Source organism: Ciona robusta, chromosome 7 (genome assembly GCF_009617815.1).
Source record: "Ciona robusta chromosome 7, ASM961781v2".
NCBI classification, from domain to species: Eukaryota; Metazoa; Chordata; class Ascidiacea; order Phlebobranchia; family Cionidae; genus Ciona; species Ciona robusta.
In genome coordinates, this window is record NC_143241.1 from 5,842,392 (window position 1) to 5,865,352 (window position 22,961).

The 22,961-nt window shown below is 36.1% G+C and overlaps 6 protein-coding genes across 7 annotated transcripts; 5 read left to right on the plus strand and 1 right to left on the minus strand.

Moving 5' to 3' along the window:
* Positions 1–7: 7 nt before the first annotated feature.
* LOC149734157 (sulfotransferase 1C2-like) lies at positions 8–5,420 on the plus strand. Its single transcript, XM_089880809.1, has 7 exons — positions 8–907; positions 1,392–1,505; positions 1,902–2,010; positions 2,443–2,585; positions 2,978–3,093; positions 3,390–3,540; positions 3,859–5,420. The coding sequence occupies exons 1-7, from the start codon at positions 679–681 to the stop codon at positions 3,975–3,977; spliced, it is 981 nt and encodes a 326-aa protein (XP_089736935.1). The 5' UTR covers positions 8–678; the 3' UTR covers positions 3,978–5,420.
* Positions 5,421–5,553: 133 nt separating this feature from the next.
* On the plus strand, positions 5,554–6,606 carry LOC149734158 (uncharacterized). The gene is made up of 3 exons (XM_089880805.1): positions 5,554–5,871; positions 6,196–6,309; positions 6,531–6,606. Exons 1-3 carry the CDS (start codon positions 5,640–5,642, stop codon positions 6,563–6,565), a joined length of 381 nt encoding a protein of 126 aa, XP_089736931.1. The 5' UTR covers positions 5,554–5,639; the 3' UTR covers positions 6,566–6,606.
* A 484-nt stretch (positions 6,607–7,090) lies between these two features.
* LOC149734159 (amine sulfotransferase-like) lies at positions 7,091–8,994 on the plus strand. The gene is made up of 4 exons (XM_089880804.1): positions 7,091–7,275; positions 7,723–7,838; positions 8,089–8,239; positions 8,629–8,994. The coding sequence occupies exons 1-4, from the start codon at positions 7,143–7,145 to the stop codon at positions 8,739–8,741; spliced, it is 513 nt and encodes a 170-aa protein (XP_089736930.1). The 5' UTR covers positions 7,091–7,142; the 3' UTR covers positions 8,742–8,994.
* Positions 8,989–18,295, minus strand: LOC149734160 (large ribosomal subunit protein eL33-like). Of its 2 annotated transcripts, none has more exons than XM_089880806.1 (6): positions 18,153–18,295; positions 11,273–11,387; positions 11,012–11,049; positions 10,252–10,404; positions 9,652–9,796; positions 8,989–9,056 (listed from the first exon to the last, which is right to left on the minus strand). In XM_089880806.1, the coding sequence occupies exons 3-6, from the start codon at positions 11,020–11,022 to the stop codon at positions 9,033–9,035; spliced, it is 333 nt and encodes a 110-aa protein (XP_089736932.1). In that variant the 5' UTR covers positions 11,023–11,049; positions 11,273–11,387; positions 18,153–18,295; the 3' UTR covers positions 8,989–9,032. The 2 variants fall into 2 exon arrangements, with proteins under 2 accessions (XP_089736932.1, XP_089736933.1); XM_089880807.1 differs by having other exon boundaries at positions 11,273–11,384; positions 18,153–18,280.
* LOC149734161 (kinesin-like protein KIF9) lies at positions 11,675–15,125 on the plus strand. Its single transcript, XM_089880790.1, has one exon. The coding sequence runs from the start codon at positions 12,306–12,308 to the stop codon at positions 14,808–14,810; it is 2,505 nt and encodes an 834-aa protein (XP_089736916.1). The 5' UTR covers positions 11,675–12,305; the 3' UTR covers positions 14,811–15,125.
* On the plus strand, positions 15,146–22,185 carry LOC149734162 (dynein regulatory complex protein 9-like). Its single transcript, XM_089880800.1, has 10 exons — positions 15,146–15,288; positions 15,530–15,634; positions 15,811–15,917; positions 16,086–16,214; positions 16,887–17,010; positions 17,461–17,580; positions 18,180–18,254; positions 19,960–20,076; positions 21,029–21,145; positions 21,941–22,185. Exons 1-10 carry the CDS (start codon positions 15,166–15,168, stop codon positions 22,052–22,054), a joined length of 1,131 nt encoding a protein of 376 aa, XP_089736926.1. The 5' UTR covers positions 15,146–15,165; the 3' UTR covers positions 22,055–22,185.
* Positions 22,186–22,961: the final 776 nt, after the last annotated feature.

A 22,961-nucleotide genomic window follows, 5' to 3' on the forward strand; every position in this document is an offset into this window, starting at 1 on the left:
GTTGGAGCAATGTCTGTAAAATATCTTGCCCAAAATCATATACGCCGATCAATGTTAGTACTGCCGTCGAGCATCGAACCGAGGACACTTTCGTTCTCCATGCAGGCGTCTAAACCACTGAGCCACGGCGCCGGACAACATTTTAGTACACACTAGCCTTCGAAATGTTAAAATTTAAAATAAACACAACACAAGCCCTTTCAATCCTATATTGATTAGAGTAGGTCATGTAGCGGCTTTGTAACAGCAACAAAGGCATATCATGTATAGCCTTCAAAACGTCATGATCTTACCAAGTCAGCAGCATTACACCTTTACACACAGTCGTTGTTTTGAAATTTATGAAGTGTGTTTGGGAATGCAGAATACGCAGAATTTTGATGCAACTGTTAGTCGTGTCATATGTTTGTGTTATGTAAGTTCTGGGTAGTCAAGTCCGTCCAATCAGCACTCAATGCCAGCGCTAGGTTCAGTTAATGGTTAACTTCAATGAGGTGCAGAAGGCATAAACAATGCCAATGTCTCCACTTATAAAGCTACGTTGTATCGCGTATACAGAAGAAAAAAAAAGGAAAGTTAAACTAGCTTTTTTGCAGTTTTACATCATTTATTGCAGTTTTGTGTAATTTCTTACAATTTTGCGTGATTGTTAAGCAGTTTTACGTCATCACTGTTAAAATGTTAAAAGTTTCCTTTGAAAAGTTAGTTTCCTATATCCCCGAAGAAAAAAGACCGGATATTAAACCGTTACTGAAGTGCTTCCGCGATGAACTGGTCAATCCCCAGATAAAATGCTGGAGAGATTATCAAATGCCTTTAATGGGAGATCCAAAGCTGGTCGATTTCGCCTACAACGATTGGCAACCGTGGAAAAATGACGTCATTGTTGCAGCATTTCCGAAAACAGGTGGCACAAAAACAACTATTTTTTAATGCGCACTTTTTCTAATTACGTATTTTTGTTTTAAATACAACTAGACAAAGTAGTGTGGGAAAAGATGGGACACCTTTAACACATAAAATCCAAATACCCTTATCCTGTTTTAAACAAGTAATAGCGATCTATAAAACTCGTGAGGATACGGTTTTGTAATTCTTTAAATGTTCTTTGTTTACTACCAAATAGGGCGATGAAATAGAATGAAAATATGTCGCATTTTCCCCCACCCTACTTAGAGTTAACTAATGCTGTGTTCTTTTAAGCAGCCCCTTTTTATTTGACAATTTTTACCCTCTACCTGTTTTTAACGACTGTCGCTTTGCTGCTTATTCTCTTCTCTTCGGTATTTTAAATAAGCAGATCTTTTTGTCTATACTTGAAAAGATTAGTAAAATTTGTTTTAAGTTATGTACGACGTTATTTATATTTTAACACAGTTGTTTGCATATAGGAACCACATGGCTACGTGATGTCTGCAGATATCTAATTTATGAGCATGACTCTGAGGCCTTTGAATTTGCAAAAGATTTATCAGGACCGCACATTTATTTGGAATGGGGAACAGGTAATAATTATTGGGTTTAAAAGCCACGCTTTTAACTAACGTTCTTTCATCCACATTTTACCCATATCCTGTTTTAACCACTGTCGTTTTGCTGTTGATTTATTTATATATCAAAAGGTAGGATAAGATAATACATGTTTTCATCCTCTTTTCTCGTGCCAATTGGTAGAAAATAAAGAATATTTAAAGAATTATACAACGTAGCCCCCCGCCCCGCGTTAAATGTTCAAAACACAATCAGGAAATATGAGATATAGGTGCTATACTGGTGTCTTATCTTACCTCACAATACTACAACGTGATCTTTACGATAATTAAATGATAAAATTATGTTATGAAATATGCTTCAAGTTTTTTTTTCAAGAAGGGGCAATGTAATGATTGGTATACATGCAGAAACTAAATACGAGATATGGGAAAAACTGCCTTGGAAGAGACGTGTCCTCGGAACACACATGAGCGCCGGTATGCTGAATTTAAACAGACTTCGGACCTGTGGTGTCAAGGTAAATGTCAAATATAATACCGTGTGGTATCAGATTTATTACCGTTAGCACCTACTTCCATATTTCCTGATCATGTTTTGAACAATAAAAACGCTCTTTTAAAGTCGCGGAATGCGGTCATATGGTAGGGTGGGGGCATATGGGACAACTTTTCATTTCATTTTCTCGTCCCATTTTGTAGTAAACAAAGAACATTCAAAGATTTATAAAAAGCGTATCTTCCCGTTTTTAATTGTTTAAAACACGATCAGGATATTTGGATATTACTAAGTACTAAAGGTGCTGTCCCGTCTTCCCCCACCCTACTATATATTTCTGCAAATGTTCTTTGTTTAATACCAAACGAGAAAACACACATTTTACCTTACCCTACTGTGGGCTGTAAAAAACAAATTGGAATTCTAATCATTAAATAACTTATTGACATTTTTGATAATTTACGTGATACGAAATCCTAAAGATCAACTTGTGTCATTCTTCAAGATGCTTAAGAACACACCTATGCGCCGAGACGGCATGATAAATGAGGTTTATCCACGATCTCTTAACAAATTTACTGCAGCTTATTTACAAGGTAAGTATAACACTTATAATTTGAATGTATAAATGACCGTAGTTCGATTTACCCTCGCGTGTCTAGAAAACTACAGTGGTTATAACATGGGTGTTCTGTTTCATACACCCGGTGCAAGCTTACGAGTTACCAAGTATATGTTACTTTGCGGGTGACTGTTCTAATTTTTGTTTCCTATGGCTTCTGATTTTCACAACTCATTAGTGACCGCTGGGTTGGAGCAATTGCCGTTAAGTGTCTTGCCAAAATACGTATACGCCAACGACAACAGCAGGGTCGATCGAGCCTTGAACCCATTACCTCTAAACTAAATGCAGGCGCGCTACCCACTTTTCCATGAGCCCGGACTATCGAGACGTCAAATGACGATTATTTTACGTTTTATGAAACAGGTAAGCATTCTTGGTTTGTAAAAAAGGGCGAAGGTTATTTGGATCACGTACTGTCTTGGTATCCTCACCGTTTCGACGATAACGTTATGTTGGTCTATTATGAAGACATGAAACAGGTATTGGAATTTTTTTGTAGTCTATACTAGGTTGGGGTAAGATGGTACATATTTTCACTCTATTCTATTTTATTGTTCCATTTGATAGTTAACAAAGAATATTTACAAAATTATGTAGCTTTAACCTCTTGACTCTAAAAGAGTGTAGGAAATTTGGGATATTGTGTGCTAAAGGTAACTTATCTTACCCCACACAAATGGTGAAAACTGAGTATTTCCTTTAAAAACAATGTAAGCGCATTACTGAGTGCGTATATTGTTTAACTTAATTTATACACGCAACTCTACTTTGTCAGAATCCTAAGAAAGAAATTTCGAAATTAGCAGCTTTTCTTGGAGTGAAGGTTAATGACGAGGAAGTGTTAAAGATTGCGCGACAAACTTCATTTGAGGCAACAAAACAACGCATGGATGAAGTAGCTTTGATTCCCAACTTTTACAACAAAGGTAAACTTTCGCATGTCAAGTGTTAGAAAATAAGTGGGAAAACAATTGATGCGTATAATAGGGTTGGGGAAGGTGGGTAGCCTTTGGAACACAAGGTCCAAATATTCTGATCATGTTTTAAACAATTAACAACGGTCTGTGGGAGTTGTGAAGATACGGTTTATAATTATTTTTTTAATGTTTCTTGTTTACTACCATATGAGACGAGAAAATAGAATGAAAAGGTTGCTCCACCTTCTCCCACCCTGCTATATTATTCATTTAATCATTTAAGCCGATATGTTAACTCAATTTTAAATCTGAATTCTATACATTTAGGAAACGTGGGAAACTGGAAAGAACATTTAACAGACGAACATTCAGATAGAATTGATAAAATGGTCGAAATGAAAATGGCTAATACTGACATTAAGTTTACTTATGTCAGTAAATTGTAAGACAGAATTTAGACATATAGTCGTGTGGAGAAAGATGGGACAGAAGTTTAGTTTTTATCGTGCCATTTGGTAGTAACAAAGGACATTTAAAGAATTATAAAACCTCACGACTCCCATACATCATTGATAACTGTTAAAAACGCGATCAAGATATTTAGATATTATGTGCGTCTTCTCCCACCCAACCTATATAGTAGGTTGGGGTGAGATGGGCAATGTTTTTATTCTCCTCTATCGTCTCATTTAGTAGTAAACAAGAAATATTTACAGAATTACATCACCGTATTCCAACGACTCTGCAAGATTGTTGTTAATATTGTTTAAACAACTATTAGAAAATCTAGGACAATATGTGTCTTAACGGTATCCATTTTATCCCACAATACTCTATGCCTTGTAACTAAAGTTGTAATCTGCTCATGAATGAATGGATGTAACTTACTTTATACTCGCGTGGCCGGAAAACGGCAGTCGTTATAACACATATACTATTTTTTATGTGTGGGTAATAATTTGGACAGCCCAGACGGGTTGGAGCAATTTCCGTTAAGTGTCTTGCCCAAGGACACATATACGCTCACAATGGTAGCAACAACGAGCCTTGAACCCGTTACCTTTGGGTTAGAGGCAAGCGGACTAACCAACTGTGTTAAGGTGGCTGTATACACGGTATCCGGAAATCGTCCGTTTTGTCTGTTTTGTCCGGATTTCGCTGCCGCATGCGGAACTCGGTAATGGGTTTGCATACGACTTCGCAAGCGAATTTGCATGCCGGATACTGTGTACCTTTACGCGCTGTGCTACTCATGATGATTTGTAATAGAATAGATTGTTGTGTTCCATATTTTACTTAATTCATCTAAAATGTTCTATTCTCGTATAAAAAGTCATTAAAGGATCAAAAAAGATGTAACAGTTCGAAATTCATTGCCTGGTAGTTATGTAAACACGGCAGTTTGTATATTTATAGGGCGAGTAAATAAGATGCCGATTGTTTAGTCTGGCTGCAGTTATCTGACACGATCTTACTACATGGCAGTTGAACGTTTTGATAAAAGCAACTTAAATAAAAATGACAGTTGAAAACCAAATATAGTGCAGAAAGAGATTGGCAAAATGCAAGAGATTGCCAAAATTCATGTTGTACAAAAACATAGGCCACAAATTAGTCCCTATAGGCAGCTTAGCAGTTCACCCTAAGGCAGTATTTCTGGCGTGTGCACCAACTTACAGAATAAATCAGTAAAAGTAAAAGTTAACGTATTAACTGATGCCTGATTTGTTTGCTAAGTAGCAGACACAGCAACCGTTTGTTGACAATTGAAACGAGTTCCACTGAAGGGCATAGAACGTTTGTACAAATGCTTCCTGCGCACGAAAGGAAGTTTGTAGCTTATAGTTTTGAAATTGCGTGCAATACATTTTCAGTTTCAAGAGTCTGGTGCAATGTATATCACGGTTTCCTAGAAAGTATGTTGCAATGCATTTCTTGGTACCTTAGAAAGTGTGGTGCAATGTATATCGCACGTGATAGTAATATAGGACTGTGACAGTCATATATAGCAGCTAAAGCCTACCAAGACTGACAGACACCTTGTCGTTTTAGGTACAACTGGAGGCGAAATTAGTACAACTTGTAATTCACACTTGCAAAAAGCATAAATGGATTTTAAAGATTCCTTTGCAAAACTAGCTGCTTTTATCCCAGAAGAGGAACGGCCAGATATAAGACCAATTATGAAAGCATTCAAAGAAGAAATTATGAACCCAGCGATTCGAGAGTGGGGAGAATACCAAATGCCACTGATGGGGCATCCGAAATTGGTCGATTTCGCTTACAATGATTGGAAGCCGTGGGAAAATGACATCGTTGTTTCGTCGTACCCGAAAACTGGCAAGTCGATTTATTTTTTTTATTCGAAAACAGTGCAAGATATGTGTAATGTGTTAACTAAAATTTCCGAGATTAATGAAAGGCACATATACTAGGGTGGGGAAGATGGGACACCTTTTCATTTTATTTTCTAGTCCCAGTTTGTATATGGGAGTCGTGAGGATTTATAATACTTGAAATGTTTTTTTACTACCAAATGGGACGAAAATAGATTTAAAAGGTGTCCCATCTCCCCCCACCCTACTATATAATAAGGAGCATTATTGGTGTCTAGTTAAAAAGCATTGATCGTTAGCAAAATTGGCTAAACTATATGTTTTACAGGCACTACGTGGCTACGAGATGTATGCAGACATATTATATACGAACACGACTCTTTAGAGTTTGAATTTACAAAAGCGCTCGCCGGCCCACACGTTTATCTGGAACTTGGATCAGGTAAGGACAATATAAAACATCTGAAGTATAAAATATCCTGGCACTAGTGAAGAATCCTCCGGCACGTTACAGATTAGGCTGGTGGAAAGTGTTAGAGGTTGGTGAATAGGGGTCATCAGTTAGGGGGTTAAATGTTATACGGGTTAATGGTTGGCTGTTGGGTTTGCAGATAACGTAGGGGGCGAATCTTCACTATCACCAACATTCTATTGCTTTTTCAGAAGTCAAATATGATCTTTGGGAAAAATTGAAATGAATGAATGATAAATGAATGAATGAATGAATGAATGAATGAATGAATGGATGGATGGATGGATGGATGGATGGATGGATGAATGAATGAATGAATGAATGAATGAATGAATGAAAGAATGAAAGAATGAAAGAAAGAAAGAAAGAAAGAAAGAAAGAATGAATGAATGAATGAATGAAAGAAAGAAAGAAAGAATGAATGAATGAATGAATGAATGAATGAATGAATGAATGAATGAATGAATGAATGAATGAATGTAACTTACTTTATCCTCGCGTGGCCGGAAAACGACAGTCGTTATAACACGGGTGTTAATACACCTCGTGCCAGCTTACGAGTTACCATGTATGTTACTTTGTGGGTGATTATTTTTTTGGGGGGGAGGGGGGATTTTTTTTATTATGTATATGGCTGATAATTTTGACAACTCATTAATGACCGCTGGGTTGAAACAATTGCCGTTAGGTGTCTTGCCCAAAGACACATACGCCCACAATGGTTTAGCATCGAAGGTACGGAAACAAGTTTTAAGCAAGCAGAAAATTAAATTTACGAATATTTCGTTTAGATAATCTACGTAATGAGAAACCCAAAAGATCAAATGGTATCAATGTTTAATATGTCAAAAAACCTCCCGTTTCCACGAAAAAGCGAGCTAGTGCGAAGCGTCTTGCCAAGCGACTTTAACGACTACGTTCAAGCAGCGTTGGACGGTGAGTTAGGTTATTGAAACACTAACCAGGAGTTTTCAGTTGCTGCTGGTAAACAGCTCTTGAAACATTAAGCTATTACCGGCGTAGTGGTAATTAAAGCGAGGGGTTATAGGTTCAAGGCTCGTCACTGCTACCATTGTGGGTGTATATGTGTCCTCGGGCAAGACACGTAGCAGCAATTAATTGGTCCTACAAAATGGTCACTAATTAGTTTTCTTAATTGTCACCCATACAGAAAAACAATTTCCCCATAATGTTCCATCCGTGGCAACTCCTAAGCGGACACGATGTGTGTAAAACAGACACCTGTGTTATAACGACTATCCATTCCCGCAACGCGAGGATAATCCAAGTTACATTCATCGTGGCAAGATTAGATTGGTTAGGACAAAGGCTTACCACATATTTTGGCTAGTAATAAGTCTTGATACGATCTTATTCACTCAGGAAAACAGAACATGTTTGTAAAGAAAGGAGAAGGTTATTTGGATCATATCCTATCATGGTACGCACACCGAAACGACGATAACGTTCTGCTCGTTCAGTACGAAGACATGAAACAGGTTTGAACCAAAGTTTTTAGCATTAACAAGACGCAGTAGCAAAATACTTTATTATTTAAATTTTAAACTTCGTGTGAGTTACGTGGGGTGCAACAGCCACGCTTTTTAACTCACTCTTTTCCGCGCTTTTTATCCATAGCGTTTTTGCTGCTATAATTCCCTTCTCTTCGTTGTTTAAATAGCTTCATCTTAGGCTTTTTGCTATTGTTTTAGAAAAGATAGATACAATTTATGTTTTACAACTTTTTAGAACCCAGCACCAGAAATCTTAAAAGTTGCAAAATTTCTTAGAGTTGACATGTCAGATGAACAAGCTGATAAAATCGCTGCACTGACTTCGTTTGAAGCAACAAAAGCAAGAATGCAAAACTTAGCCTTGCTCAAAGACTTCTTCAACAAAGGTATAGTGAGTGGGGAAAGATGGAAAAACTTCAGCACATAATATCCTGATCGTGTTTTAATTAACAACGGTCTGTGGGCGTCGTGTAAATACGGTTTTACATTTTTGAATGATCTTTGCTTACCACCAAATGAAACGAGAAAATAGATAAAAAGGGTGCCCCATCTCCCCCCCCCCTACTATACATACTTGGGTAAACTTAACTATAAAAGTTTCTAAATTCGTTAATCATGTAACACTAACGGCTTAAGTAATGGGCAAAAGTTGAACCAGTGAGGTTTTCTTGTGTTTCACTGGAATTATAAGATTCCCTGCATTAAAATCAGCTATTCAAACTTTTCACATTTTACTTTTGGTTTTAGTAAATTAAACTGACGTTTTTTGCTTCAGGCACTGTGGGAAAATGGAAAGATCACTTCACAGTAGCTTTATCAGAAAGAGTGGACCAGCAAGTTGAAGAGAAATTGGCAGGAACTGACATTAAGTTTAAGTACACACTATAAAAACCAAACATATCTTGCCCAAAACGTTTATGCTTGTTCAATTGTAAGAAAATGTTTTGGTGTTTTCAAATATAATACTGACTGCATACCTGTCATAAAACGAAATGACATAATAAACAAAAGCACCTATGATCAGTTGTTTTATTTGCACCACTCGTAATCACCTAACATCTGCTTTTTTTGCTTTTAAATGTATTAGTGTCTACTTTTCTGTCTTAAATTGGAACGACGAAATAAACAAAAACACTTATGATCAGTAGTTTTATTTGCACCAGTTACAATCAAGGCTTTTTAAATTCTGGATGGGTACATCATCTAAAGTAAGAAAAAAATAGAGTTAACAATTTTCAAAGCACATTATATGACAGTTATTTGATAAGTTGAAATTTTGCACCAAATAAAAAATAAATCTTCTGTAAGATTTTCTTTACCGGTTTGCAAAATATAAAATCTACACACTTTGTTATTTTTAATTAATAATGTCTGACAGAAAAATCTGCATCAAAATTTGCTCCTTGCTTTTGCATGCAAGACTAGTAGTATACAGTTTACACAGGCATTGTTTAAACTTATGGTTTTGCACTAGTTCTAGCATTTTGTCTAGAACCATAAGTACCAAACCCTTCAGTTATTTGCACTGCATTATTCAGAAAATATGAACAAATAAATAAGTTACATTTTTTTTCACATGAATAAGTGACTAACTATGGCCGTCTTTCCTGCATTTTAAAAGGAGTTTTGTCTATCTCTAAAATTCTACTGACTAGTTTTAATTTTATTTGCAATTTCTTTCACAAAAATGAGTGACTAACCACGCCAACCTTCCCTGCATTTTAAAAAGTTTTTGCATATTTCTAAAATTCTACCAACTAATTTGAATTTTACAAGCAACAAATACTAAAAAACCCACCACTCGAATTCTGTGCCCGATTGCTTTAGCTGGTAAGTTGGTTTTGAAAGTGGCTCTCACAACTCCACTGTTACCATGGGAGCGGGTGACTTTACCCCAGATAACTCGGGTTTTGTTTGGCTCTCCTCTTGGGGTCTTAGTTTTCCTGTAAAGGCATGGGTACAATTTTAGATGCAGAAAGATAACGGAATAGTATATACGTTATAACAAAATCACAACTATTAAACAGTCACAGTTATAAATGTTACTTTTACATATATAAGATGTTTAACATAGTTTACACATTGGCAAATTGCATAAATATCAAATAACCTGTAGCGAAAAAGCTTGTAGATATCCAATATCTTATCATAAGTTATACTTCTATACCTCTAAATCCTTTTTATTTTTCGTTAACAATGGATGACATACAAAATAATTGTGCACTAGTGAAGAATCCATGTTACAGATTAGGCTGGTGAAAACTGTTAGTGGGTAGTTTTGGGTAAAAAAAACTGATTAGTACTTAGAGTAAGTGGATAACGTAGTGAGAGGATTCTTCATCAGTGCCAATAAGTTAAAGACATGATTTAAAAAATTAAAACAACTTTGAGTACGAACCTCTTTGCCTTGTAAACATAAGCGCATTTCTTTCCAAGGTAGAAATCAGTGTCTTCCTTGTTGGTCACGCCTTCGATTCTCAGCAGAGCTGTGTGTTCATGTTGGTTTCTTAGACCTCGAGTATAACCAGTGAAAACCGCTTTGCACCACAATCTGTGAAGGAACAAATTAAATTATTGATAATCCTTTAGCTGATGATCAGTGAAAATTTTGATTTCAAAATGTTCTTTGAGCCTCACTGATACTTGGTATCTACTGCACATTTTTTGGGCGAAAAAGTCCGGTGTCGCTGCCGTCCCGAAACGTATGTAATATACCACTATTGTGACGTAACAGACAGCGATTGTGACGTAATAAATCGTTAACCTTACGCAAGGCAGACGAATTACGGTGGCGAAGCATGTTTTCGCGCATTTTTAAAGTTAATTTTCGACACGAACGCCAAACTTTTTTTGAAAAAAAATTTAGACAGCAAGTATCAGTGAGGGCTATAGAACATTTTGAAACCAAAATTTCAGGTGGCCACCAGCTAAAGGATTACCACTTTGTGGATAAATATATTTTAGATTTTTAATGTATGCTGACAATTTAGACAAGCTGGGACCACTGAATTAAAACTATTAAAACATACAGATTTATGCCATATTTAGATAAAGTTACACGAAAATGATAAGCACTAGGAAAAAAACAGTCGAAAATTCAAAATAATACTTTTGTCAGATTCAACACAATATATATTCAACATAAAAGAGACGCTCACCTGTCAGCCATCTTTACGATTCTCTCTGGTTACGTCACCTAAAAACAATCAGATTATAAACACTGCTTTGATGACCTGACTTGGTTTTCTTGCCAGCATATCTGTCTTTTTATCCTTTGTAATCGTAACCAAATCGAACAAAATTTAATTCAAATGACAGATTTAGACTGTTTTGTTACACAAATAAACACTGGCACTTTGTATTTTTCTGTTTTCTGCATTATTTTGATAAATATCAGCGACATAACATGCCCAACTTACCAGATTAAGCTAAAAAGGAAAATTTCTCCACGAAAACTTGCTGACCGTATTTCTGTCTCACCACGTTTCATGCAATGACGTGACGAATATTGGGGAGCGATTTTCTCTAAAACTGCTATTAACAAAACAAACAAATATTTCTGTTCACAAATTGTATTATATATTAATTTAAATTTAACTAAATTCATAATTTATTTCACTTGCATTAGTAAATTTAAAAGTATACAATAATTGAAAGTGCCAATTACCCAAACACATTAACATGCATATTTCTTATTAAATCGCATACATACCTGTGCAATATAGTTTAATACATTCGTAAGATGCCTTTGACCGCGCTTACCAATGCTTTTTGGAGATAAAACAAATAAATTGTACATAAATAAACCACAGAAATAAAAAAGAGTAGAACGCGCAACCGCCCAAAACCGTGATATATTCTTTTTTCTATTCACGTGACCGCCAACTCCGTCCCCATTTTCCTTCGTCTCCATTGTAAAAGATAGGCGCATAGTATTTTTGGAAGGTTTTACCTGTTTATTTTAAAAACTATACCAACTATTCAAGTTTATTAGGCCAGTTTAGTTATTTAGTAGGGTAACGCTTACAGTTTACCACTTGTTTAGGAAATTTAATTATTTAAAAAAATTAGTTAAAAATTTTAAACAAACGATTTGTAAGAAATATATATATATTAAAAAATAGTTGTTTTACACTATAACTTTAAATTAAGTCAAAAAACGAAGAAAAACTACATAAAACGTCATCGACTCCATTGACTACAATAGTAAACGGGAACGACCCGCGAAAGAGAGAGAGTGTATCACCTCTCTCCTTTGCCGACATTGGAGATGCGCGTTCTATTCTTTTTTATTTCTGTGAAATAAACCAACAAAATTTTTGGGAAACACTCTGGGATCACCATAGCGACCACCGAAGCAAGTTCAATAAATCAATTGGCCTGTACAAATATTCGGTTTTAAATGTAAGAAACATATCCAGCGAGGCGGAATTGTTTCTAAAAAGGCTGAACATGAGCTCTTCTAACAAGAAACGAGTAAAAGTATATGCAAGGTTTCGTCCAACGTCTAAATTTTCGCATGACAACATATCGTTTGACAAAGATGGGAAAGTTATTAACATACATGCACGTAAAAACGTAAGCTCGGAAGTGGTAAACAACCAACTGCTTAACTGGTCGTTTAGAGTGGACGGCATACTCCACAACGCAAGTCAAGACCAGGTCTATGATACGGTAGCATCTGACATGACCTTAAATACACTGGAAGGTTTCAACAGCACCCTTCTAGCTTATGGACAGACTGGTGCTGGCAAGACCTTTACAATTACAGGTGCCACTGAAAACTACAAGCACAGGGGGCTCATACCCAGAGCAATTGCCCAAGTTTTTCGCTCGGTAGAAGAAAGGAGTGATCATGCTGTTCAAATACAGATCTCCTATTTTGAAATCTACAACGAAACTATGTTTGACTTGCTTTCTACTCTTCCTGAATCTGAAACAGCTTCAACCTACGACAGTAAGTTGACAATCGTGGAAGGGGAAGATGGCTCAGTCTGCATCAAAGGTCTTTCCATGCACCAAGCTAACAATGAAGGAGAAGCGTTGAATTACCTATTTGAGGGGGAAACAAATCGAGCAATAGCATCTCACGCTTTGAACAAAAACTCGTCCCGTTCTCACTGTATCTTCACAATTCATGTCAGGTCCAAATCTCGCACTGAGTCAAACGCTAAATATATTCATTCAAAGCTTAACTTGGTAGACCTTGCTGGGTCGGAGAGAATTGGAAAAACTGGCTCTGATGGTTTAATTAAAAGAGAAGCAATGTACATCAACAAATCACTCACATTCCTAGAGCAGACAGTAATTGCTCTCGCTGATAAAAATCGTGAACATATCCCGTTCCGACAGACTAAATTGACCCATGCTCTCAAGGACTCAATTGGTGGCAAATGCTTCACGACTATGATTGCTAATGTGTATGGGGAAGCTTCACAGCTGGAGGAGACAGTTTCAACACTTAGATTTGCTCTTAGAATGATGAGGATTCCAGTTCAGCCTGCTATTACTGAGCACTATGATCCATGGTTGCTGGTTCAAGAGATGGAAAAGGAAATCATGCATTTAAAGCAGGAACTTGAGATGAACAACACGCTGGCGAATCGTTCTCAAATCAGTTACGATATGCTGTCTGAGAGTCAGATTGCTGATATAAATAAGCAGGTGCGTATGTATCTGCAGAGGAAAACAACTGAAATCGATGTTCGTAACCTCAGGCAGATGAACATGGTTTTTGAGCAGTTTCGGAATGTGATAACTGAGATGGAACAGGATATAAAGGACCGCTTTAGGAGCAAGTTTGTTCTGTTGGATAAAAGTGATTCAGAGGCTCTTATTGCTCTTCAGAAGGCTGGGATTCCTCTGGATGAGGATGGAAACTATCTTGGATCAACTGATGCCCTTCCAGTGTTGACCGGAAGAAGTGGAGAAACAGGAACTACTCAGCAAGCCGCCGCACATGGAGGAGGGAAGCAAAAGCATCCAACATCCCCTAAAAGAAGAAGCGGGAAGAAATCAAGAGCAGGAGGAAGTCCCACCCACAGAGTTCCGATCAGTCCATCTCTGCCTGCACCGGGAGATCACGGGCCTAAAGGTATTAAAAGTGGTGCTGCTCACAGTCAGGTTGTTACTGCTCAAACTGATGGAGCTGAGTCAACAAAAAAAGACGAGTGTTCAGTTTCTGGGGAGTTGTTGGTGGATGACAGGAGCCACAGTCGTCCAAGTACTCCTCCTCCAAGGCCTGTTGCATTTGAGAATTTTAAAAAGGAACAGGGGTGTGAGATCTATAGGATTCTCAATGAAAACAAGAGCCATCTGCAGAGTAAGAAGCAGATTGTGCATAACTTGGCGCATGCAGTCAATGCAACTAAACATATGATTGATGGAACTCGTATGGCTTTGGAGCGAAAACAGAACGAGAGATACGAGCAAGGGGAGTTTGTTAATGAAGAGGGTGAGACTGTGATTGATGAGGAAGAGTTTCAACTCATCACTCAACTAAAGAACCTCAAGCAAACTTATCGGCATGATTATGAAGAGTTAAGAAACGTGAAGTCGGAAATCGATTACTGCCAGAAACTCGTGAAGCAATGCACTCAACGCCTTGTTTTAGAGTTTGATAACTGGTACACTGAATCTTACATGCAGAAGAATGGAGAAGCAAACCCATTGAGCTGGAGCGTACCGAAACCAGGAGTACAGCATCCTATGCGTCTTCAGCTGGCCAACATCCCTCTGAGCTCTGAAGATGAGCAGGACAAGTTCCAGAGGCTTCAGGAGACAATGTTGGGAGACCAAGAAGAGATTGCTTTTCAAAACGCCAGAATGAGAGTCCATCGCCGAAAAGTAAACGAACAAGCAATGAACCAAGCCCAACCTGCAAGGAGGCTGGCTGGTGGATTTATTGAGACAAACGTCCGAAACAAGCCGCCCAACCAGATGTCCTATGTTATGTAGTTTAAAACTGTTTGATTTTCGATTATTTTTTCAGCTTGCAACATATATTATTTCGCATATTTTAAATTTTCGGTACACCGTTTTGTTTTTTAATCAAAAATGATTAGTTTTCCTAACTCAGAACACACTTTATTTGACAAAGTTTTGTACTAAATAACAGTATTTAGATAAAAACTGTACGTATCTGTATTAATATTTATTGCAAAAAAAAGAAGGTTAAATTTTATACTGTACTAATACAATTTTGTAATTTAAGTTATGAACAACATACAAAACTCAGTATTTTATTGTGCATTGTGCTCCTTCCATTTTAGATGGTTAGCTTTTAATGTAGATTTCAACATAGAGGTTAAAAATGGCATTCAGTCATTCAATGGCAATTAGTCTGTCTGCTGTGCTGGAGGACACTGTCAATCAACTTTCAATTCTCGGGAAAATTATGCCGGTTTCGCTTCAAGCCCACCCTGATGCAAATAAAGTAAATATACCAAAATACCTCTTTTAAAACCCTTATTACTACCACTATAAATAAAGTAAACATTATACTGTATATTTCTATGGATTTGGTGCTAAGACAACAAAACTCTATGAGTATCAGATCAGGCTCAGATTATTACAGTAAGTTTGTACTTCTACGCTTAATATTTTTAGTTGTTCCTAAGAAAGTATAATTGTTTGTCTCTTTGTAAAAGTAGTTTTACAGCTTAATTTATCTACAGCTTGTTCAAAGCAACATTACTTCTATGATCAGCAGTCAATTGGATGCTGAGAGAAATATGGAAGCTGCTTTGTCTGCAAGGAGTGAAGGAAAAGGACATCCAGCGGTAAAATCCCCAAAAATACAAACACACTTTTTACTTGTTTTAACTATATAGAACTTGTTTTAACCATGAAAAATTGGGAAACCTGTTTTAAATTTTAATTATTACAAAACCTAATGTTTTTTATTCAAAACCTGTTTTAAATTTTGATTATTAAAAAACTAAAATTTCTACAACAGATTCAAGAACTAATTGGATCTCTGACAACTAGCAATCGCTTAGTTGACCAGTCAATGCGACAAAACCCTCTCACTAAAGATAACCTTCAAAAAATCCAAGATGACAGGTAAATGTAATTCAAACATACATTGATGTCCTTTGCTTCCAACATTGTAAATGACATTTTTGCAACCATTTGGTACATTGCAAAATAGAAATTAACTTCACAGAATCTTAATCACAGATAGATAGAACTAGAAGTCCTACTAATGTAGTTATACTTTAAAACATTTAGGCATTTTTGTGAAGAAGTGTTGTCTGAAGTTCACAAGGAAATGCTGCAGAGACATAACTTTCAATCTCTTTTGAACGCTGTAAAGATGCAAAAGGAGAAGAAACTTGGACTTCAGCGGACTATTATCAAGTAAAAATATTAAAATTCCCTGAATCTTTGTTTTTTCTAAATGGTAATAAATGTAAGAAGGTAAAACTCTTATCAGACGTTTCTCAAAAACACTACTGCTTTACCTATCAATAGACCTTGACTATATAAATGAACACATATAATATGATAAACTGTTTAGTGATGTCGTATATGTATATCTGTAATAAATGTAAGAAGGTAAAACTCAAGTTCTTTGGACATTTAGGCATTTCTCAAGTATATACCTACTTTACTTATTAATAGACCCGGATTATATAACTGAACACAATAATGTGATATGTATTATATAGGCTACTGATTATGTATTGCTTGATTCTATAAATAAATACATATAATAAGATGAACTGTTTAGTACTGCTGTGTATCTGTTGAATTCTATTCTATATGGGTAAGGTAACACAGCACCTAAGAATACCTTGGATTTGGGTCCAAGTTTTTTCATTACTCCAAAATACCAAAAAATCATGCCCATTATTTTAGCATATGTATATCTGTAAATGGATATAAACATAAACTTACCTATATAAGTTTTCCCATTACCCTAACACCAAACAAATAATGCCCAATATTTTAACATATGTATAACTTTAAATGGATATAAACATAAATTTATGTAACAGTATATTTTTTATGTAATGTCGTATATGTTAGGGAGGAACAAGGCAGAAGAAAAATCAAACAGCTTCAGAAGCAATTGCAAGATATAAAGAAAGAGAAGGAGCTTGAAATTCAACAACGGAATGAAATGATTGCTCACCTTAAGGACCAACTTCAGGTAATTGAATATGCCTGTAAGGTGATCTGAAGTAGATTTTTTAAGGGTGTGGGTTTGTACAGGTGTGGAGGTACTTTAGAAGTTATTGTTGAATAGGCCTGGTTGGTTGTCTCTAAAAATACACTTCATATTTATATTACTTAAAAAATGAAGCTAATTGTGTCCATTTATCCACGAAAGACATTCTTTTTTGCCAGAGGTGGGGTCCTACAACGAGGCAGGCCTGGTTACCTGTAGGCTGGGGATTGACCATTAGGCCAATGACACAAGCTTAAACAAGCTTCACTTATAGGCTATGGGTTCAAGGTTTGTCATTGCTACCATTGTCAGCGTTGGGCAAGGCACTTAACTCTAATTGCTCCAACACAGTTGGCACTAATGGGTTGTCTAAACTGTCAGCCACGCATAAAAGGAAGTTACGATCATTCACACATCTCTTAACTATGGCAGGAAATGAAAGCAAAGAGCAACATGGAGGGAAAGTACGTGAAGAAAAACGCAGAAAACCAAGTCCACCAAAACCAGCAGCACTGCCAGATACTTGAGCAAAAGTTAAAGGAAGAAGTGGAGGTGAAATAAATTTTGTGTTGGCCTAACTTTGCAATTTCTATTTATTTTCTATGTAAGGTACTCATGGCTCATTTTTCTACCTATTGGTCAATAATAGATTGTTCAAACTGAGAGTTATATTTAAACATGACAGAATATAGTTTTCTATTCATAAATTATAACAAGTGTGTTTTAATGACAGTGTGTTTTGTTGCTAATTTCCTTTTCTTCACTGATTTAACTGTTGGTGTCGTATTTAAAGAGATAAATAAGACTTATGTAATACGATTGTGGAATAAAATGGATACCGTTAGCACATAATGTTTCCGAATAGGTTTTAACAATATTAACAACAGTTTTACATAGTCATGATTATTCGCTTAGCCTATACAATTCTGTAAATTTGTTTTGTTTACTACTAAATAGGATAAAAGAGAATGAAAACATGGTCTATCTTACCCCAACCTGCTCAATAAAAACATGTACCATCTTACCCCAACCTACTTTATGAAAACATGTACCATCTTACCCCAACCTACTTTATGAAAACATGTAACACCTCACCACAACCTACTAAACGTTACAAAACTAACCTGTCGTATTAACTCTCTTTTTTACAGACACTAAAACGAAAAGTTGACGAAGAAGTTCGATCCCACGTTGGCATCGAAGAGTATTTGAAGAAACACCAAACGGTAGGTCTTAGTACGCAGCTATATACGTCGTTGCTTTGTAAATACTTATAATTTAATTAAGTGTTATTGTTTTATTGCGAATAAAAGCCGCTTTTTCGCATTATTTACTGGATACAGTAACGTACAGTCTTACTACCTGCATATGGGAAATTGTTTAAGTAAAACAAAGCAAAACGACTGAGATTTAATCAATATAGCAATTACACGCTTAGAGAACCGTTGCTAATTCGGCATATTAGTTCCTAGTCCTGACTGCTGAGATGCGTATTATAATGTATAGCGTTTAACAGCAGTAGCCAACGTAATTGGTGGTACAAAGGTTTTTTTTTATAAACTGTATATTCCAACATCAAAAACAATTGAATATGCTCGCGTAATCGAAAAAACTTGGCTTCCGATAACCTATTGCGCACTTTACACGGAGTCTTCACGCATCTAGCACAACTATTGAATATTTGCAAGTGCGATTCAGCCGACTGTTAATTTAGAGCCCGCATGTAATCGCAATAGATTATAGCACACACGCGTTGTGCCGAAGGACGTGAATTACATGTACCGGCTTGATTTAGCAACTTATAGTTCAAACGAGGCAAATTCAGACAAGCTACAATAAGTTTATCAACTGTTGTTTTGATGTTGATTACCTTCTCTTTGTTGTTTAAATAACATAATCTTCACTGTACGTTTTTGAAGAGATAAACACAGAAATTGTTATTTTCTCGTCATATTTGGTAGTAAACAAAGAAAATTTTAAGAATCATAAAACCATATCCTCACGACTCCCATATAGACCGTTTTTAATTGTTTAAAACACGATTATAAAATTTAGATACTATGTGCCAAAGGTGTCCTATCTTACCCCACAGAACAACATGTTAAGTTAATAGCGCCGGTAGTTTCCGCTATGAATTGGCTGAACTTTTGTGGCTAGCCCTGTATTATGGCATGCATTATTAATAGCGTGTAGGAGGCAGTGGTAGTGGGCGGTAATAATGCGTCATATACTGTCGGTTTGATGAGTGAGACACGACTGCTTAATCTTTAATTCCTGCTGCGGTTAACGAACGGAACTCAACTTTTTGCACACATGGGTTCGGTAACTCATACAGTTAGGTTAATGGGAAAATACCTATACATACATCATGTAGGGTGGGGGAAGACGGGACACTTTTGGCGCATAATATCCGAATAGGCGAGAAAATAGAGGTAAAAAGTGTCCCAACTTCCCCCATCCTACTATACAATAGAAATTGGTTATGGGTCATATTCGACTCATATGGTCCTTATATGGTTAGAGTAATAGGCCATTTCTGGCCTAAATCTCAGGAAAGTTATTATTACGTAGAATGAAGTATATAACTTACACGTTTTGTTTAAATTAACAAAGAAAACACGAACAGCGTGAACAAAAAAGTCTTGAATATAAAATGTTACTACGTAGCAGAAATATAAAATAATGCTAATAATACCAAAGTTTTTTTTTTTAATTTTCTGGTATATGGCTAACAAACCAAACAATTCATCAGGAACTACTGGGAAGAAATTACCGTTAAGTGTTTTTCCAGTTACACATAACAGCGCCGAACCTCGAACCCGTAAAAACTATGCTGCGGTACACGCAGGCGCGATAACCACTCCGCCGCAGAACACCTAATGAAACTTAAACGTCAATACACTGAGTAAAAAACTTACAAATCGTATACAGATGCTTGAGGAAAAAGTGGAGTTCTGGATGGACAAATACGATAAAGACGTAGAAGCAAAGCAACATGAACTAAACACACTGAAATCGTCAAAGGCAAACGATCTAGAGCGTCTACAGGTATACTAAACTAAACAACTGACAAATTTGCAACATATAGTCGAGTGGAGGGGAACGGTACACTTTTAGTACATAATATCTTTATACTTCCTGATTGTGTTTTAAACAATTAAAACGGTCTATGGGAGTCGTGAGAATACGGTTTTAGAATTCTTTGAATGTTTTTTGTTTGCTATACCAAATGGGACGAGAAAACCGAATGAAAAGTGCTCTATCTTCCCCCACCCTAATATATATACACTCAAGATTTTACCGAATTCTGTGTCAATATCTTTTAAATGTTCTTGGTTTACTCCCATATGATGGGACGAGGAAATTGAATGAAAAGGTGTCCCATCTCCCCCTCTCTACTATATATATACAGTCACAGTTTACCGAACTGTGTTTCCTTAAGAAAATAACCATCTAACGTAGTACAGTTGTAAATTCTACCCGACAATAGACGCGTAACAGAACATCCCTAATTCCAGGGTGGTCATATTTAGGAGAAACGCTTGTCTGGGAATGTGTGGGGCGTATTTTACGCATGTGTTTTCAGTCAGTTTCGGCGTAAATGTAAAATTAGAAACTAGCAGACGTTTCTGTGGTTATTGGTTTAGTACTGTTGTTTAACATTTGAATAAGCATGAAGAGTTTCGATACAGTTGAGTTAAATTGAAAACAAAATACGAACATGCGTGAATGCTTCGTCTGTAAACCTTCCGCTTTTACGCGTGGCTCAAAATAATATAGTAGGGTGGGGGGGACGGGACACCTTTAGCAAATATTATTCAAGTACTCTAAAGTGTTTTAAACATTAAATATTAGTCTATGGGAGTCGCAACGATACGGTTTTATAAATCTTTGAAAGTTCAAACTACCGAATGGAAGGAAAAAAATGGGATGAAAAGGTGTCCCATCTCCCCCACCCTACTATGTGTCGATTTCAATAAATGAAAATGTGCTGTTTCAGGAACTGACCAGAAAGTACACGGAGTATGAGAGAGTGGTGGTGGAGGATAGGATTGAGAAAGAGAAAGAGAGGAGGAAGAGGGAGCAGGAGGAGATCGAACTCAAATCTGCCGTCAAGGTAATTCTACTGTTTCTATTAAAATTCAATTACACTGTATTTCATGTTTTTAATCTATTACTCTTACTAGTTTTGTTTTCACTGTGTTTTTACTTTTTTTGGAAGAAAGGTGTCTACTTAGCAAGGTATAGGTATTCTGTATTGTGTGTGATAGTAAAAATGACAAACTGCTTATTTACGCATAGGGGGCGACACGGTTAAGATATTCATATATTTACTCTTGTGTGGTAAATGAATACCGCAAGACATATTATCCTATCTTTCCTAATCGTGTTTTAAAATTTAACAACGCTATTTTGGGGTCGTGAAAATACACGAACCACCTTACCCCAACCTACTATATATAGTACTGTGGGGTAAGATGGAACACCTTCAGTACACAATATCCAAATATGGAGATCGCATTTTAAACAATTAACAACGGTCTATAGGAGTCGTAGTGATACGGTATTATAATTTTTTTAACGTCTTTGTTTACTATACCAAATAAAACGAGAAAATAGAATGAATATCTGTCCCATTTTTCTCCACCCCACTATATGCACAGAGTTTTAAAACATTTCTACATTGCACAACCATAGATACAAGGGCCCAAACATAATGTTTTTATTGCATACACTTTTAAGAGGCTGTATTGAGTTTGAATGCGTTTATATGGTAATGTATGATATATATTCTTTTACAGTTGCAGAATAATGAATATAAATGAACCTATAAAATATAAATGAACATATTCGTTTCCAGTTGCAGTATAATGAACATAAATGAACTTATAAATGAAAATATTTTTTGCAGTTGCAATCTTGGTGGAGGGGTACTATGGTGGTGAAACAGATTGGACCCTTCAGCAAAAAGAAAAAGAAGGGGGGCAAGAAAGGGAAAAAGGGAAAGAAAGGGAAGAAAAAGTGATCGCATTATCTTGGAATGTGTTTTATTGTTTATTGTTGTGTTTTGTCAATAACCAATCAAGAGAAAATCAAAACAATTTCGTGTTTTTATTTTGGTTGATTTTGGCGATTAAAAATTAGGTGGAATTTTAATGTCCTGAGATTTTGATTTCAAAAATACTATTTTTAATTGGTACGGTTTTGAATTGGGCAGGTGTAATATGGGTTATAAGGTTAGTAAATTTGTTACTTTTGTGAAATAAAAAGGTACTAAGTTAGGAGAAATTCAGATTTGTCACTAAGCGGCGCAAAAGCAGTGGCGGGAAAATAGTTTTAAACTCGGATTGTTTACAAATGTGAACAGGCAGAAAAATGCATAGTAGACATTTACATTTTCAAGGTCATTGTACAAAACAGTCTGTAATTTACAAATCTTAATAAGGAATGTTGTTAGCTAAGTACAGAGTGTAAGAAGAAGAAATTGCCTTTGTAGATTTAGTACACTGAGGGCGTACAAGTTCGAAAGTACACAACACATTTGATGTTCTTTTCTCATTCAGGATAAAGTAAAACAATTCAGCAGCAGATTAAAACGTAGTACACTTGAGGATAATTATTAACAACGTGTATGGTATCAGAGCATTTCTCAATTGTTAGTTTGACGCTTTAAACACACACAATTTGCTATTGTGATTAACAATAGACACTGGAATGTTATTAAACTTATAACAAATTAATTTAGCTTTGTTTGAAAAACGCCAACGCAAAATAACTTTAATGTCAAATACATTTATGCCGGAAAAACAGTTGTGATCAAGAAAAATAACATAATTGTTCTAGCATTGAGATATAAATACAACAACAACAAAAATGTATTCATTTCAGTTTTTCCTAAGCGTGATTAAGAGCTATTTGAGAATTCCGTTAAA